Here is an 18,669-nt window from a genome sequence, read left to right as displayed (position 1 = left end):
AAAAGCAATTTAAAAATCTGTGACGTCGTCTTAATGTAAAGTCTATGAGGTGAGCAAGAACTTGCAGGCAGGAACAGTAGGAGAAACACTAGTGCACATTTTCAGAAGGCCCGCAGAAAGTGCGCCAGGCTTTGAAGCAAATTTTTGTAGTGGCCAAAAAAAAGTGTCACATGATGCCAAGTGGCCAAAATAGACTTTCTCCCATAGATTTACATTGGAAAAGAGACATCTGTAAATTAGGGGATAAACTCTTTTGAGCATCACAGTCCCCACAAAAAGACTTGTTTCATTAACGGGATGTAATCCATTTTGTCTAATAACATTTGTAAAGTGTTGAAGAACCACAATATTAAATCACTATATCCCCATTCAAGTTAGCAGAGCGCTTAACAAGAATAGTCAGCAGATGTCTCTAGTGCGCTTGCTCTATGGGCACAATGATGTGGAAGCAACACCGATCATCTGGGTAATTTTATGCCATGGAGCCTTTTTGGCTTCACGCGCCACTAAGCAACTTTTATAGTAATGAATGGGGTCCTGCCTTCACTGCTGTATCCAGGTCTCTCAATACAGCTATGTTTTTCAGTGGCTACAAATACTACGAAAGTAAACCAGGAAACTTGAAACTTCTTTAGGCACTCCATTTGAATGAATACACGCCATCTTCGCATCCGATCACTAGTTATTTATGTCCAGAATGGACAAACCAAACACAGGCTCTGTATAGGGCCATTCCCATTTTTGCGTAAGCCACTGTAATTCTCCTACACGTTTAACACACAGTTAAGGTTTCAGTTCTGCAACCTCACCACTAGATGCCACCAAATCCTACACACTGGACCTTTAAGGCTTTACTCACAAACCTTTGAATAGCTGGCACAGCTCAGTCCTGATATTTACAGTGACGTCACCCCACTAAAGCTCCTTCAGCATGAAATTATTACATTTCCCTGAGGTGAGCCAAGCTGAGAGGATGAAGACAGGCGGACAGGCAGTGCTGTGGGAGAGCGAAGGTAGCTTTAGAAGCTGATACTCACAGGAAAGACTCATTTGTCACCCTTGTCTCAAAGCCATATGTGATTGCCAAAAGTGTGTGTGTGGTGGGGTAAGGATCATGAGAGTGTGATGCACGCTGATTTTTGGGGGGGAGCTGAAAGGGGCTTTGAAGCAGCATCACTGCTCTCCGCCACATGTATACCCATGAGAGCTGCTCTTCTGTTTCTCTCTTACATTTTCTCCATCTCTGTCTGCTCTCTCCTTCTCTCTCTCTCTGTGACCACTAAATGTTCTCCCACTCGAGGCACATGGTGATTATGGTGGGTCCACATGAAGACATGTCAGTGACGTTATGAAGCACTGAGCAGTGTCTAACTTTATGGTTCAACGCAACTCTGTGGCCAGCTGTTACCATAGCAGTTTTGGGGCTATATGTGTGTGTGTGTGTGTGTGAGCCTGTGCTGTATGTATGGCTTGGGAGCAGTGAAAGGGACAAAGTCATTTGTCACTTGCGGCTTCACATGTCTGGTATTGAAATTGATGACAAATCTATGAGGTGTGTGTCTGTGCGTGTGTTCATATTTGTTGGCTTATGTGTGGGTGATGTCATGCATGAGAGCTTCTTTTTCTCACACTTTATGAAACCAGCCATGCCCCTGTAGACTCTCTCAGTTTGCTGACATTGCATGCAAGGAGTGTGTGTGTTTGCGTCTACATGTGCATGTGTGTATTTTTATTGCTTTTGTTGGACGTTTGCTGCAGACCACAGGGAAACACTGGCATTCAAACTCCATCATGCACGCCTGCCATCCACCATTATGACGCCTGCTGCCTCTGTGTGCCTGTGCACAAAAACATGGGTGTCCATTTGGGTATGTTTTGCTCTTTTCAGCCTGAGACACACAGAAATTCTACCTAGCAGGCTTGTTAGAAAGTTTGAGACGTAAACTGGATGGACGGCAAGTTTAATCTGCTGTTAATCAGCTCCTCGGAAAACTCACTCAAGCATCAGACACTGCAGATTGCTCTGCCTCTCCCTGTAACTCCCTCTCTGTTTTTCCCAGTCATCACTTTACTCTCCCCCAGAATCACTCCATTACACCCCCACCTGCCTCCACGCTTCTCCCCCAAATCATCCCTTGTTTCCCTCTGGAACGAGAGTGCGGTTGCCTCCTGGCCCCCTCCTCAGCTTTTTTTCTTTTCCTCTCTTGTGTGTGATGCTGAGAAGCCCTCAGGATTAAATCTAAGTCTTTTGTTTATCATCTCAGCTATTACTGCTAATGCTGGCTCTCCTTCTCTCTTGCTGCGTGTGTGTGCGTGTGTGTCCACGCATGCATGTGTGGGCAAGCTCTCAGATCAAACACAGCGTAAGACGAGCCCATAAACAAGCCTTCAGGACCACTTAGGGTTTTCAGACAGAGTCAGTTTGGGGGGGTAGGCGGAGGGGGAGTTAGGTACAGAAATCAGCTGCTCTGTTTATGTACCTTTCAGTGGTGATTACCGGTCCAATCTGTCTGTTTAACAGAGGAAATATCATAGCCTCACAGAGTGCGTGTGTGCTTATGTGTGTGTTTGTGGGACTGGGAGATGCATATGGTACAGTTGCAGCACAGAGGGCTGGAGAGATGCCACAGAGTTGCGTGGAATTAGAGCGCTGGTGCAGCAGTAAGTGTTTATTTACTCATACATACAACCTTAAACGAGTCAGGAGAGTGAAAGCAGAGGAAGCAGAGGACCACCACAGACCAGAGGATTGAGGATATGTGTCAGACATACAGTATAGCCTTGGCACTGGGTTGTGTTTCCACACAGTGCAGTGAAGGCGGCGTACTGTGTGTGTCAGTGTGAGTGGGCAGACACACTGGCAGGTAGTGCCCGGCCTGTAGGAGGGGATATATTTACAGAGTCAGTTTACAGAGTGGAATATTCACGGAGATGAATGGGCTACTTTATACACTCCAAATATTATTTTCATTACATTATAGTGCAGTCAGTGCAAAATTGAGTCATTTTGTGTCATGTGCTGTACAGAGCACAGCAGGTAAAGGGAGACAAGCTTAAATTAAAGTGTAAATAATTCAAGTCTTGTGGTATCAAGTTCAGTCTAATCATGAGTGTTGTGATGGGCAGCATTTTCAGTACACTAAAATCTAGGTAACTTCCACCTGTGGCCACTAGATAGCGCCAAAGTTACACAACGCAACTCTCAAGCGAGGCTACTGGGGCAATAAATGAGGCAATAAACGGTTTTAGTGGTCACAGTCAAACCAGTAGCCTAGTAACATTCTTCTAAATTATCGCAGGCGTCACCTGTTTATATATTTTATGTAGCTTGAAGTTTAAGTTGTTTCTCCAGCTTCCGTTTCGGATGTCATCCTAATCCCCTCCAGTGACCGGAAGCTCTAGATAAAGCCGAGGTTGCAAAGTGCGTCATAGCGCGGAGCTGAAGAGAGTAACCGAGCCTGCAGTCCAGCACCGACACTCTCTCCCTTCTTCTGTTTGCACAAGAAACCTGAGCTGACGTTTTCCACTCCAGCATGGTCAAGATTGCTTTTAACTCGGCCCTGGCGCAGAAGGCGCTGGGCAAGGAGGTGCCAGCCGCTGTGAAGGTGAGCTAACGGGCTTCAGTGCGGCGTCTGAGCCCGGTGTCCGCTGGTAGCAGGCCTGCACCGGCCGCAGGCACTCAGCTGCGACCGTGGACTTCATCTCTGTGTGATTTATACAATCTTTATGTGTCCTCTTGCATGTTGCACATTTGATATATGAAGAGGTTTGCGGTGATTTTCGCCAAAAGGCACAAAGAGCCATATTGCACCTGATGCAGCGCACAGCGGGACCGCCCATCTTCTGAGCATCACACAGCTGTTCTGCAGAGGCCAAACAGACTGCAAAATCGCAGCTGTATGGCTTGAATGTTGATTTTAAATGCATGCATCATGATGATTCACAGACGTGCTAACAGCATTGCTTCGATGTGCATGTGTGTGTGTTTAGGATCCTGAGCTGGCCATTGCCCCGGCGGGCAACGAGGGCTCCACAGGTCGCTGTCTGCTCACCCTGCTGGGCATCGCCTTCATCCTCAGCGGGCTCATCGTTGGGGGAGCATGTCTCTATCGGTATTTCACCCCAAAGGTAAATATGTGTTTGCTTGTGTTTTTGGACATTGGTGGAATCAGCATTACCACTTAGGGCTGCAGCCAATGATTATTTTCATTATTGAATAATCTGCTGATTATTTTCCGGATTCATCAATTAAATGTTGGGATTATAAAAGAAAATAGTGAAAATGTTATGTTTCTAAAAGTCCAAGGTGATGTCTTTAAATGCTCCTGTTGTCAGTGGAAAAACCCAGAGAAATTTAATATGAGAGAAAATAGAGAAAGGCGGGAAATCATCATATTTGAGATGCTGAGAACAGCATGTTCGGCCATTTTTGCATGGAAGTACCTTAACAGTTCATCAATTATCTAAATACTTGACAGCTATTTTTGTGTTGATCAACTTATCGTTTAGCAGACTCATCACTGCAGCTGTATTTACACTGCTATGCTATTAACCTATAGGACTTATTGGAGGAGTTTACCTGACAACTTTATCAAACAACTATATTCCATGTGCCACAGGTTATGTCATATTATCCATATACTGTTCACACAATCTGTACAGTATCTGTACAGGCTGCATCATGGTTTAAATTGACATCACAAATCGCTTCTCATTGTTTGATATGCATTTCAGTCAGCATGAGAATACACCTAGATAGACAATCATGGGATATAAGTATAATTTTTCCATTAAAGTAATAGCAGCAGGTCAGGAAATTGATATTGTGTCATATACAGTTCCATATGCAGCAAAGTTCAGGCTTTGACTCCAGCTGGGGACCTCGTCCGATGTTTCCTGCCTGTATCTGCACTGTCTCTGTGTAATAAGGGCAAAACGCCAAAACATAATCTTAAAAAAGAGCCCTGTTTTGAAATGTGAAGAAATACATTAAAGCTGATGTTTCACAGACCCTCTGGCTGGATTTTTCCAAGCATAGCACAATGCAAAGTATGTGGTTTCATTAGGCCATGAGAGCGAACCAGTTGCTTCCACGAGTCACCCTCCCAACGTTTTTTATAGCCGGAGTGAAACTATCTCAGATGCTGATACTCTCGGTCACTTTGAGCAGAGACACGTGCAGGTGGAGACGGGGTGGAGGGGTGTTATTTGAGTTTGGGAGGAATTATTAAAGCTGCTTGTGCCTGCTGAGGGGACACTCTTGCCTCGGTGGGAAACTAGAGTGCTGACTCTTGCTCACTTCCATCTTAAGAGAAAGTGCAGACTTCACCTTTTCTTGAATTTTCCTGTGTTGTCAGCAGGAGGGTCTAACATTCAGAATAGTATCTCAGTGCTCAAAGGGGTTTCTTCTCTTATGCAAATGAAGCAAAAAATCACTTCTTAGATTGTATTAATACAATGCATAAACACTTCTTAGTTAAAAAAAAATTAAGCTTTGTTTGGGAAATTCATGCTACTTACAAACTGTGACATTAAAGACTTCTTAATGGATCAAATTCTGATTTATTCCTATATCCTCTGTCTTGTTCATTTTTTTTTTCAGCAACAATTTTGATATTTTTCTAAAAATCATATCACATTAGTCCCATTAATTTGATTCAGATCAATCAATCAATCAATCAATCAATTTTATTTATAAAGCCCAATATCACAAATCACAATTTGCCTCACAGGGCTTTACAGCATACAACATCCCTCTGTCCTTATGACCCTCACAGCGGATAAGGAAAAACTCCCCAAAAAAACCCCTTTACCGGGGAAAAAAAATGGTAGAAACCTCAGGAAGAGCAACTGAGGAGGGATCCCTCTTCCAGGACGGACAGACGTGCAATAGATGTCGTACCGAACAGATCAGCATAATAAATTAACAGTAATCCGCATGACACAATGAGACAGAGAGAGAGACAGAGAGAGAGATGCAGGTAATGACAGTAGCTTACAACAACATTATTGAAAGTAATAATATTATAGTTATAGTTCTGGCTACTGTGGTACAATATGTTGAAAGTATGTATTAATATCTGGCAGTATACATGTGTGACAATAGTCATATGTGTATAATAACAGTAGAAGTATGACTAATGACTAATGATGGCAGTAGCAGCAGGAGGCATCTGGCAGGACCACGGCAGCAGCACAACCACACACGTCACGCTGTCCAGGCACCGCTGCGATATGAGTTAATCTGAGAGACAGTGGAGCACAAAGGCTCCGGAGAAGAAGCCGAGTTAGTGACATCCTGAATGGCCGAGTTAGCAAGATGCAGTAATAGGATACGAGAGAGAGAGAGAGAGAGAGAGAGAGAGAGAAGGTGCCCGGTGTATTATAGGGGGGTCCTCCGGCAGACTAGGCCTAAGTCAGCCTAACTAGGGGCTGGTACAGGGCAAGCCTGAGCCGGCCCTAACTATAAGCTTTATCAAAGAGGAAAGTCTTAAGTCTAGTCTTAAATGTGGAGACGGTGTCTGCCTCCCGGACCGTAACAGGAAGATGATTCCACAGGAGAGGAGCCTGATAGCTGAAGGCTCTGGCTCCTGATCTACTTTTGGAGACTTTAGGGACCACGAGTAACCCTGCGTTCTCAGAGCGCAGTGTTCTGGTGGGATAATATGGCACTATGAGCTCACTAAGATATGATGGAGCTTGACCATTTAGAGCTTTATAAGTTAACAGTAGGATTTTAAATTCAATTCTGGATTTTACAGGGAGCCAGTGCAGAGAAGCTAAAACAGGAGAAATATGATCTTGTTTCTTAGTTCCTGTTAGTACACGTGCTGCTGCATTCTGAATTAGCTGGAGAGTTTTTAAGGACTTACTAGAGCTACCTGATAATAGAGAGTTACAGTAATCCAGCCTAGAGGTAACAAAAGCGTGGACCAATTTTTCTGCATCTTTTCGGGTCAGGATAGGCCTAATTTTCGCAATATTACGCAGATGAAAAAATGCAGTCCGTGAGGTTTGTTTTAAATGAGAATTAAAAGACAAATCTTGATCAAATATTACTCCGAGGTTTCTTACGGTAGTGCTAGAGGCCAGAGCAATGTCATCTAGAGAAACTATGTCATCAGATAAAGAGTCTCTGAGTTGTTTGGGGCCAAGAACAATAACTTCAGTTTTGTCTGAATTTAACATCAGGAAATTGGTGCTCATCCAAGTTTTTATGTCTTTAAGGCAGTTATGGAGTTTAGTTAATTGATTACTTTCTTCTGGCTTCATCGATAAATACAACTGAGTATCATCCGCATAACAATGGAAATTTATAGAGTGATTTCTAATGATGTTACCTAAAGGAAGCATATATAGAGTAAATAGGATTGGTTCGAGCACAGAACCTTGCGGAACTCCAAAACAAACTTTGGTACGTAAGGATGATTCATTATGAACGTCAACAAACTGAAAACGATCAGATAAATAAGATTTAAACTAGCTTAGCGCAGAACCTTTTAGGCCAATTAAGTGATCCAGTCTCTGCAGTAGAATTTGATGGTCAATTGTGTCAAATGCCACACTAAGATCTAATAAAACAAGTACAGAGACGAGTCCTTTGTCTGAAGCAATCAGAAGGTCATTTGTAATTTTAACTAGTGCTGTCTCAGTGCTATGATGCACTCTAAATCCTGACTGAAATTCCTCAAATAAATTATTATCATGGAGAAAATCACACAGCTGGTCTGCGACTACTTTCTCAAGGATCTTTGACATAAAGGGTAGATTAGATATTGGTCTATAGTTGGCTAACACCTCTGGATCCAGGGTGGGCTTTTTTAGTAGAGGTTTAATTACAGCTACCTTAAAAGACTGTGGTACATAGCCTGTTAATAAGAATATATTGATCATATCTAATATATGAGTGTTAACTAAAGGTAAGACCTCCTTAAGTAGCTTAGTTGGGATGGGGTCTAAGAGACACGTTGATGATTTAGATGAAGAAATCACTGCTGTCAATTCTTGAAGAGAAATTGGGGAGAAGCAATCTAAATATATATTAGGTCTTACAGCTGTGTTTGAGGTTAGATAGGTACTATCTGAGGACAAGAGGTCATGAATTTTGCCTCTAATAGTTAGAATCAGATCAGTCAACAAGGTTATGTCTTCTGGTCACTCTCAGCTCATTATTTTGGTTTGGTCTCAGGATAGCACTCTACACACCCCAGTGATAGAGAGACAGTCTCAGTCGGTGGTTAATGACTCGAACATCTGGGGTCCGTTTCACAAAGCAGGTTTAGTGAAAACTCAGAGTCTGTTAACCCTGAAATGAGGGAAACTCTGAGTTTTCCGTTTCAAAAAGGGAGGTAACTCAAACCAGAGAAAGAGGGGTAACTCTAGCCTGTTTCAGAGAGAGGTGTAACTTAAGCTCTCGGTCAGTTATCGTAGTAACAGACTCTATGAACCTAACCTGGTCGGGACCAGCCCTGCGTTCCAAATCGCATACTTCTACTATATACTTTTAGTATGTACTGCAGCTGCCCTTAAAAAGTATGTAGTGTAGTATGCAGTGCGCATGCAGTATGCATACTATTGGGACACACTACATCCGCCATCACATCGCTCCCTGAACTCCGACCCTCTTGCTCACTTCCGCCGCCGTCCGTAGCGCCACATTTGAATATTTTATGTTGTTGTACTTTGGAGATGCAGCAAATCTCCTCTTGTCGAGCTCGCCAGAGTCGTGCATACTGTCGGAGGTGCCGGAGAGCTCTGTTGCTGTTATGTCGTCATGTATGTTGTTGTTTCTAATAAACAGTCCCAAGCCTATTATTAGTGACCTGTCTATTGAACTAGTCACCAGTAGGCATATTAACCCCTTCACACACAGCTCTCTGTTGCTGGCAGATGTTTGATGTTAAATATATTTACAGCTATGTAGCTGCTGGCACTATATTCTGTCTGCACGTGAGGCAGCTTTACATTCACATTACTTTTATTTGTAGTGTAACATACCTGCACATTCTTACTACATTACTTAATATGTGTTTGACTTTTACTATTTATATATTTACTAGTCTATACTGCTCATACCTGGCCCATAGTGTATTCATATTTAGTCATATTCATTCATTATTTATACCACACTTACACCACTGCCTGTACTGATAGAATCTTCTATACTGTAGTCATAGTTGAACCCTAGCATTGATTATACTATAATCACAGTAAAGTTGAATGTTGTAACCGTGTTCTTGCAAAACTGTATGATATGTGACAGTATATAATCAGATCATTGCAGTCCTAATATGTAGTGTCTTAGTATCTCAAATTAAATAAACCATGTATGAAAGGAAGTGTGGGCGTTGGTTGTACACGCAGCTCAGTGTGACATAACTTCCGCTGGCCAATGGCCAAAGAAGCATGCTGACATGCATACTGCGAAATGTGACCGGATGTAGTAGAACATCCTGGTGCTTTTGGCATACTGCATCTGACATACTATGTATTGGGACACACTAATTCTTTTTCTGGCATACTAAATAGTATGGTAGTATGGGTATTGGAATGCAGGGCAGGTTTTTCTCAATGAACCTCGAGTGTCTCTGTCTCCGCCCTCTTTCAGAGCCACACACTCCATTTGATTTCCTCATTCATTCAGTCAGCAGGCGAGTTTTGGCGTAGCCTAGTTCTGCCGTCTGTCATTTAAAAAAATCATTTAAAAAATCAGAGTCAGTATATTAGAAGTCCATTAGGCACAGTAGGTGGCGACTTTTTTCACTAACATGGCATGTCCTTTTGATAACGATCCCGTGGATGAAGGTGCAGCATTACTGCGCAGAGAATTAAATATTCGTCAGGAGATGGTTATCAGACCGCGTATAGATGTTTTAGCATTTCCACACAATTATCTTTTTGAGCGGTACCGTTTCACGTCACAGTCCATCATCTACATACACAACCTAATCCGTCCTTACATTTGCAACATTACCAATCGTAGTCATGCTCTCACATCCCAGCAGATATTATGTGTTGCGCTGCGTTTCTTTGCAAATGGAAGTTTTTTGTACAATGTCGGAGATGCTGAGCACTTGAGTAAGGCAACTGTATGCAGGGCGGTCAGAAAAGTGTGCTCGTTTTACGGGCATCTGCCTTCTTTCTGTTGGCTGAGTAGAAGTCTGTGTTAGTTTAAATAGGCTTAATTATTTAACAGAACATGATATAGATGAGAAGACATTTATGTGTGTGAAAACAGCATTATGTTGGGGATAAAACAACTGCACAGTCAAACAGCCACTTAATATTTACTTTACAATGTAAAACATTATCAAAATGAAGTACCCCCATGAGATTATGCCGAGGTCTTACCTGTTTGAACAATGTTTTTATACACTGCCTGGCCAAAAAAAAAAAGTCACCACCAAAAAAGGTCATACACTCTAATATTTCGTTGGACCGCCTTTAGCTTTGATTACAGCATGCATTCGCTGTGGCATTGTTTTGATAAGCTTCTGCAATGTCACAAGATTTATTTCCATCCAGTGTTGCATTAATTTTTCACCAAGATCTTGCATTGATGATGGTAGAGTCTGACCGCTGCGCAAAGCATTCTCCAGCACATCCCAAAGATTCTCAATGGGGTTAAGGTCTGGACTCTGTGGTGGCCAATCCATGTGTGAAAATGATGTCTCATGCTCCCTGAACCAGTCTTTCACAATTTGAGCCCGATGAATCCTGGCATTGTCATCTTGGAATATGCCCGTGCCATCAGGGAAGAAAAAATCCATTGATGGAATAACCTGGTCATTCAGTATATTCAGGTAGTCAGCTGACCTCATTCTTTGAGCACATACTGTTGCTGAACCTAGACCTGACCAACTGCAGCAACCCCAGATCATAACACTGCCCCCACAGGCTTGTACAGTAGGCACTAGGCATGATGGGTGCATCACTTCATCTGCCTCTCTTCTTACCCTGATGCGCCCATCACTCTGGAACAGGGTAAATCTGGACTCATCAGACCACATGACCTTCTTCCATTGCTCCAGAGTCCAATCTTTATGCTCCCTAGCAAATTGAAGCCTTTTTTTCCGGTTAGCCTCACTGATTAGTGGTTTTCTTAAGGCTACACAGCTGTTCAGTCCCAATCCCTTGAGTTCCCTTCGCATTGTGCGTGTGGAAATGCTCTTACTTTCACTATTAAACATAGCCCTGAGTTCTACTGTTGTTTTTCTTCGATTTGATCTCACCAAACGTTTAAGTGATCGCCGATCACGATCATTGAGGATTTTTTTCCGGCCACATTTCTTCCTCGAAGACGATGGGTCCCCACTATCCTTCCAGTTTTTAATAATGCGTTGGACAGTTCTTAACCCAATTTTAGTAGTTTCTGCAATCTCCTTAGATGTTTTCTCTGCTTGATGCATGCCAATGATTTGACCCTTCTCAAACAGACTAACATCTTTTCCACGACCACGGGATGTGTCTTTCGACATGGTTGTTTAGGAAATGAGAAGCAACTCATTGCACCAGTTGGGGTTAAATAACTTGTTGCCAGCTGAAAGATAATTGCCCATGCAGTAATTATCCAATAGGAGGCTCGTACCTATTTGCTTAGTTAAATCCAGGTGGCGACTTTTTTTTTGGCCAGGCAGTGTATTTCATCCTAAACTGCTGCCAAGTACGCTTCTCCTCCACGGGATTGCACCTAAATGAAATAAATTAATAGGCTACCATTCAAGCAGTTTTCCCCTGTAATATTATTGTGATTGCAAAGGACTACATTTAAACTTATGCATTCTCCCACGCCGTCTCCCTCTCTTTTGCAGCTGCAGCGGTGTTGTACTTCTTTTTGAAAACGTGTTCAAACTTGCAGTATGAGCGCATTAAGATTTCTAATTCTAGTGGGGTGAAAAACGCCCTCCCCGTCCCCGTTGCCATGGTGACTCGTCGAATCGGGGCTCCATTGATGCTGGCTTTTTATAGTTGTGGTGCACGCGCTTAACTCCAAGTGAAACTACTCTGAGTTGATTAAACTGATTCAAATCAGCTGTTCTGGAACCGGAAACTCAGAGTTTCCTATCTCAGAGTAGATCAACTCAGAGTTCAGGATTAGACTCAGAGTTTGTTGAACCTGCTTTGTGAAACGGACTCCTGGCAAGCTTGTCTATTTCTGTCACAAAACAATATAAGCTTGACATACGTGCATAAACATACACGGTTACAAAAAAAAACTATAGATACCTTTTTTAAAAAGTACAAAACACTATGCAGTATTGAGTGTACATGCAATAAAGCTTTAAGCTTCATTAGCAAGTGCTGACTCTTTAATGTCTTATGATTCATAAATCTTAAACATACACTGAACTGTTGCCACCCATGAGCAAACTGTGCTGTATTAATTCTTAGGAAAGACTGGCTCAGTTTGTTTGCAGAGCAAACAGGTAGACAGTGCAGGAAAACCACTGGCTGTGCAAATCGAGAATGTAGGTGCAGTTGAGGCACTTGTGGTTACAGATCCAAAGATCTACCTCACCACGTGTTAAAAACAACAGTGTACCTTGGTGGCATGTGTTGTTTTTGTTCGTGTATGCAAACGTTGCCATGTGACACCTCAGTGGAAATATTTCCAATGTTGCTGATTTTCCAAAGCTTGAAATACAAGTAGTTGAAAGGGGAGAAAGTAGGGACATTAAAAGACATAAATTAAAATGTTTCATCGCAATAATAATACATTTGTCAGCTGTGAAGTCATGATATCGAAAAATGTGCTTGTATTTTTATTTTTTTGTGCGCAAAGTGATTCACTTCGCTGCTCGTTCGTGTCCTCCAGAGGCTGTATCATGGTGCGATGCAGTTCAGCGACGTGTCAACCGGAGCTGGAGGAGAGAGCCAGCCATACTACCTGCCCCGGGTGGAGGAGGAGGTGGAGATCTCTGACAGCATGGCCGTCATCAGCGTCCCCCCTCCCCGCTTCAGACCTGGAGACCCTGCTTACATCCTCCATGATTTCAACAGGGTAACACACTGAATACTCCACACACAGCACTGTAGAGGCTAGTACTCTCCTGTTAGTGTGGTTTAAATTCCTCCCTGATTACTTCATGTGTGTGTGAGTAGAAGCTGACGGCATATCTGGACCTGACCCTGAGGACCTGCTTCGTGATTCCTCTGAACACCTCGGTGGTGCTCCCCCCTCAGGACCTCATCGACCTCTTCTCACAGCTGATGGTGAGTAGTGATCAGGATCTCAGGATGCAGCTGCTAGTAGGAGCGACCTGTGCAGTGCTCTCACTCATGCTCATGCATAAGCCCTAATATGAAGAGCTAAATATTACCTGGGGAAATCCAGGGGTTTAAAATAATTCCAGAGATTGTCCGTGCTTTAATCCTGTGCAAATCTGTCATGTCTGTCATTTGTAAAGTAAAAAATTCCAGATCACATCATCTTCCGCATCCCAGACATCCTGCATTACTAACACTGTGTGAGTAATCTCCACCAGAATTTAGTCCTCATGTTTTCTTCCCTCTTTCATTGTCGTTAAATATGTGATAGGACAAAAGGTTTCAGTAAAACACTAAATTAAATCTGTAGTGGATGACTTTTAATGTGTTTTCTTTGCTAAATCATAAAGACAAAAAAGTCAACAGCCATGCTAGTGGCTCTGTGAGGCTACTTTGGCACAGTGGTGCTTGGAGCTAAATGCTAACATCAGCATGCTCACAATGACAGGAAACAATGAAATGTATAATTTTCCAGAGCAGAAGGGGACATCTTCAAATGGTATGTTTTATTCCACCAACAGTCAAAAAATCCAGAGCTGTTTAAAGGGCGGCTGCATTGATTATTATTATTAATTGTTATTGTTATTTTTATGAGGTATTTATATCATTCTGTAGCTTTCCTGTTATGTTCCTGATGTATTCAAATCCATAAATTCACACTTTTGCTCAAGCCCTTCTAAAAACTTTCCCACATGACCTGTAGTAGCTTTCTGCACAATGCCGTTGCCACATATAAACTGATGCTGTGAACACCACGGCAGTTCAGTTCTGAAAGTCACACAGTAATAAACAAACTGAATAACAGAAGCAGTGGGTAGACCAGTGACTTCCATGTGCTTTAAGTAAAAGTTGCTGTTTCTGTCAATTGAGTCTTGTGGAGCTGCAGAGAGCGTAGCTAACAGTTTCAGTTCCCTGTTGGAAAGGGCTGTTTGACTGTAAAGTTAAGTGGTAAAAATAATCTAAGTATAACTGATGTTGAATTATTGGGTGGTCCTTTTTTTAGGATTTTCTAGGCTAATATACATTTAGCTGCTGCTCCCGTCCTCAGCCACCAGACACCTTTGACAGAAGCAGTCATTTTACTTTGCCCATTTTTACCCATGAGTATTTGTTGACTAATAAAATTTTCACCTGATGATGGTGCTAGATGAAAGGTTAAGGAAACAGTCATTTCCATCAGTAGAGACATGTTGCTAGTGCAACTAGACATGATCACACTTTGATCATGGACAAATATTTCTTCAGGAAATGTAGTAATTGAAAATGCTTATGGTGTTTTTTTGACCTGGTAAAATATTTTATCTGTCTTAACAATAGCTGAACAATAGTATTGTTTGTTTTTAAAGTGATGAGTTTCAGTAAGAGTGGAACATGGTCATTAAGACCCTGTTTGAGAACAGTCAGGCTGAGTGTATGTAGGCACTGCGAGTTTAGTTGCTTTCAAAAAAATATTTTTTTCGCTGAGTCCTCCACCGTGACATGCTGTACAGCATTTGCCGTCTGGTGGGTGGTGGTGCAATCAGTGAATTTCATTATCTGATGTGGAAGTGTTTCATAAAATGCAGAAGTTTGGGGATGATTCATTAATTAGACAAAGTCCTTCCCACTCTTGGCTTCACACTTGGCTGCAGTCCTGTTCACTGAGCTGCTTTTCTTCTCCTCAGAGTGGTTTAGAGATGCATAATGATTCCATTATGGTCCCTTCTTTTTGTCCCAGTCTGGCTCCTACCGCAGCTACTTGGTGCACGAGGACCTGGTGGTGACAGAGCGTATTGATGACATCAAGCCTCTGGGCTTCTACATCCGCCGGCTGTGTGATGGAAAGGAAACATACAGAATGCAGCGCCGCTCCAGCCTGCCAGGTCTGGATGTACTGTATAGCTAAAACTGTCATTTTGTCACGTTTGTAAAGCTTCATTCACATTTTTGTTTTATGCTTCCATCATTCTGTCCTAGTTGATAGACGTCTCAAATGGTGGATAAATCATTTTTAACAAAACACTGCTCTGTCTTAAAGACCCCCTCTGGTGAAAATCAAGTATTTAACCTTGTTAACATGACCATATGGTGTTTGTCATATGCTAACAGACATATCATCAACTGCAAAACAAGCAGTTGACAACCATGGCTGAGTATTTCTGCCTTGGAACTGCATTGAACCAACACCAGTCTCAAAAACACAGATTCAGACAGCCAGGGTTTGTTACATCACATACCTCAGGAATCAGTCCTGTCGATTTGTGGGGTGAAGCTTTCCATATCATTAGCATAACAGTACAGCAAAGTGAGGGGTATCAGAGGAAAAGCAGGTGTTGCCTTGTAGCTATGGAGATGTGGAGCAAAGTTTATCTAACATTAGCAACAGCAGCTCATTAGCTGTTTGATAGTCAAGCGGATGGCTCACATTATCTATGACTGATATATTTATAATGTGGAGAGCGATGAGCAGAGTCAAAGGTGAGCAGGTACGCTCGAGCTGCAGGCGAGCAGCTGAGGGGTGAGACTTATTTGCATATTCGTTGATCTGCACTCACAAAATGACGTAAAGGTGCACAGTTACATCTAAGACATTTTAAGGCATGAGGGGATGTCTCTCATTGTAAAAACAAAAACAAAAAAAACAAACATCTAATATATAATTTTGATGAACAGAGATGAGTTTAATCAGTGTTCAGAGAGGAACTTAAAAGTGAAACTGAAATTGGAATACTGCTGCTATTGTTCAAAAGTGGATTTATTTATATACATGGTGTCTAATCTTCAAGCTTTTGCAACATGGCTGACTTCACACGGTTAATCTATTACTAACGCAACTACACTCGGTGCAGCTAATTTAAATAGAGCTAACTGTTTTTATCCACTGTTGTCTCACTTGTTAAGGTTTTGCTTCCTCTTCCGAAAAACCACAAACGTAGCTAATTTAGATTTTGATAGAACAAACTATTTACAGTATCTGCTCACACAGATGTTGAACAAATCACATTGCCAGTACAAACAATGTTAGTTACACCCCCTGCAGAACACTAATGTAGAGGGGGCGATAAGAATACCCAGTATGTACTGATTTCTGAGCAAAACTGAATTCTAATTTCAGTTTGACTTGAAAAGGATCAACATGCAGTAGCTTCAGCATTCAGGCCTAATGTTTGTGTGTCTTTGTGTCTGTCAGGTGGAGGCATCCAGAAGCGCTCTGCAGACAACTGCTTCACCATCCACCACTTTGAGAACAAGTTTGTGACGGAGACCAAGATCTGTAAGGCTTGATGGGAAAGCACGAGCGTAGGTCAGAAAGCGAGTGATAGGGAGTGATAGTGAGCCAGAGTGACAGAGAGAGAGTAGGAGGGAGTAGGCGAAGGAGGGAACAGCTTTCAGCAGAGAGTAACTTTTGTATAATGCTTTAACCCCAGTGATAAGTGAATTTAAGTTACAGCATTCTATAGCCTAACCCCCCTCCTATGCTGTGTTCCCCTGAACCTTTATGAGTCATAGCTCTCTTGCTCAAGTATTCACTTAGCTAGTCTTGTACTAATAACCAGCGGCAGCCTGCTTACTAAGAATACACTAAGTTTCATTTGTTATGTTGGTCTCTGTTCTGTTGCTGTAGCTTCCTGCTGAATTATCTTATCATTGTTACTGTATTACAACATCCAGTCACCTCCCGAGACGAGAGTTGTTAGTCCTACTGAATACCTTAGTGATACTGAGAAGTCATTCATATCAGACCTGTCTGTGTGTCAGCCTACTGTTCCCACTCTTAATGGGGTTTATAGAGCAGCCTTGACAAGATATACTACATGTTATAGTGTGATATAGCACAAGTCACCCAGGAAATGTATGGTACAGTACAGTTACAGTACACATGTAACATGGTTGTCCATGTCTGTTATGGATGGTACTTTTTGTAGATATTTCCCAGAGTGCCCTGCTGCTCCCAGGGGCCTCTGCCGTGTGATAATTTTATGTAATCAATGGTGGCGAGCAGTCCCGCACCCTATATGACAAGTGTTTGTGTTTGTGTTGAAACCTCATTTGTGACGATAAACTTGAAGGATGGTCGATAAGCTAAAGAAGTGAATGTGCTAAAGGGAAAATTTTTACCAAATTTAAAAACACTTATTCTTTCTGTCACTTTTAAATTCTTATTTATGAATTGGAGGTAGCTGTGTTAAATAGCTCACTAGGTGGCTGCAAGTTTTGCAGAATGCAATAAATTTAAAATTCTCACAAGAAGAATATGTTTTGTAAAAATCCTAAAATAAATCTGCATAAAACAATTGTCCTTGATTTTGAGAGCCCCTAAAGAAAAGCTTGAACATATGAAAAAATGGCCGTTTGCCAAATGACTTGAAGTGATTTTCAATTGTTTCCCACTCGATGCCTGCACAGAGAGACAATCAGACAGGAAGTGTGTGTGTAAAAATGTGTTTCTGTCTCAGCTTTTTAACAATACTAGAAGATTAGATGAAAAACCAATGTTGTGTGCAGCTACTGAAATGAATTCACTTTGTTGCTGAATAAAGTTTCTTTACCTACTGAATATTTAGGCTGTTTGCTTGTTATTACAGTGACAATAAAAGCCACACATACACATCCTGCACTGTTCGTATGAATACCTTACCCACAAAAAGTAATGCACCCGGTGTGCCAGTACCAGTTCGCAAAGTTTTTCCTCATATAAATGGGGGTGTGCCGCACACCCACATTTATATGACAGTTCTAGTGCCCTGCACTCTAATAAAATAGCAGCACTAGCTAGCTACAGCAGTACTAGGTAGCCTCTGCTACCCCCTGTTGCGCGAGCGATGTATTGCATTTCAAGTGTCCCCTGTATCGCTTGCGTTCAGTGTGTTGACTATGAAAGGAAGTGCATTGCTCGCGTCGCTTGCTCGCGTTGTGTGCGTCGACTATGAAACGGCCCTAAAAGTGTCTGCAGTGTTATTTAAATGCAGATTCTGATCTCTGTCTGTATTTTCTCACCATGCCTTCAAAGTGGTGACAGCCGTGGAAGGAGGCATTACATTTTCAGATTTTGTGTCCGTCTATCCCATTGTCTTGAACATGGCATCATAAGAACTCCTTGAGGAAATTTCTTCAAATTTGGCACAAACGTTCACTTGGACTCAAGAATGAACTGATTAGAATTAATGGTCAAAGGTCAAAGGTAAAGGTAACTGTGACCTCACAAAACACAGTGCTAAGAGGGAGCCGGGGGCTTTACACTGTAAAAAGGTAGCAACAAGGTTCCAGACAATAGGCAACAAGCATCCAAGAGACACAGTGCTGGAGAAAAAAAAACAAATATAGCAAGGTGGAACAAGTTGGAATAAGCGCAGCTGGAGCAGCTACATAACCAGCCCTGTGGCTACATGATTTGCCCACCATAACCTACACATCAGTCCATGA

At 42.2% G+C, this 18,669-nt stretch overlaps 1 protein-coding gene across 1 annotated transcript; it reads left to right on the top strand.

The window, feature by feature from the left end:
- Nucleotides 1–3,163: 3,163 nt before the first annotated feature.
- Nucleotides 3,164–17,803, top strand: LOC117260488 (integral membrane protein 2A-like). The gene is made up of 6 exons (XM_033632435.2): nt 3,164–3,605; nt 3,991–4,128; nt 12,815–13,000; nt 13,102–13,212; nt 14,984–15,128; nt 16,436–17,803. Exons 1-6 carry the CDS (start codon nt 3,534–3,536, stop codon nt 16,528–16,530), a joined length of 747 nt encoding a protein of 248 aa, XP_033488326.1. The 5' UTR covers nt 3,164–3,533; the 3' UTR covers nt 16,531–17,803.
- The last annotated feature ends 866 nt before the right edge of the window (nt 17,804–18,669 follow it).

Source organism: Epinephelus lanceolatus, chromosome 7, assembly GCF_041903045.1.
Source record: "Epinephelus lanceolatus isolate andai-2023 chromosome 7, ASM4190304v1, whole genome shotgun sequence".
Classification (NCBI taxonomy): domain Eukaryota; kingdom Metazoa; phylum Chordata; class Actinopteri; order Perciformes; family Serranidae; genus Epinephelus; species Epinephelus lanceolatus.
The sequence above is the reverse complement of the archived record's forward strand: the minus strand, read 5'-3'. Positions and strand labels throughout refer to the sequence as shown.

Bases quoted from the DNA above. Each gene is read 5' to 3' on its own strand.
- LOC117260488 (XM_033632435.2), top strand. From the start codon at position 3,534: ATGGTCAAGATTGCTTTTAACTCGGCCCTGGCGCAGAAGGCGCTGGGC. The intron at 13,001-13,101 runs GTAACACACTGA...GTGTGTGAGTAG, and splicing joins TCCTCCATGATTTCAACAGG to AAGCTGACGGCATATCTGGA. The intron at 13,213-14,983 runs GTGAGTAGTGAT...TTTTTGTCCCAG, and splicing joins ACCTCTTCTCACAGCTGATG to TCTGGCTCCTACCGCAGCTA.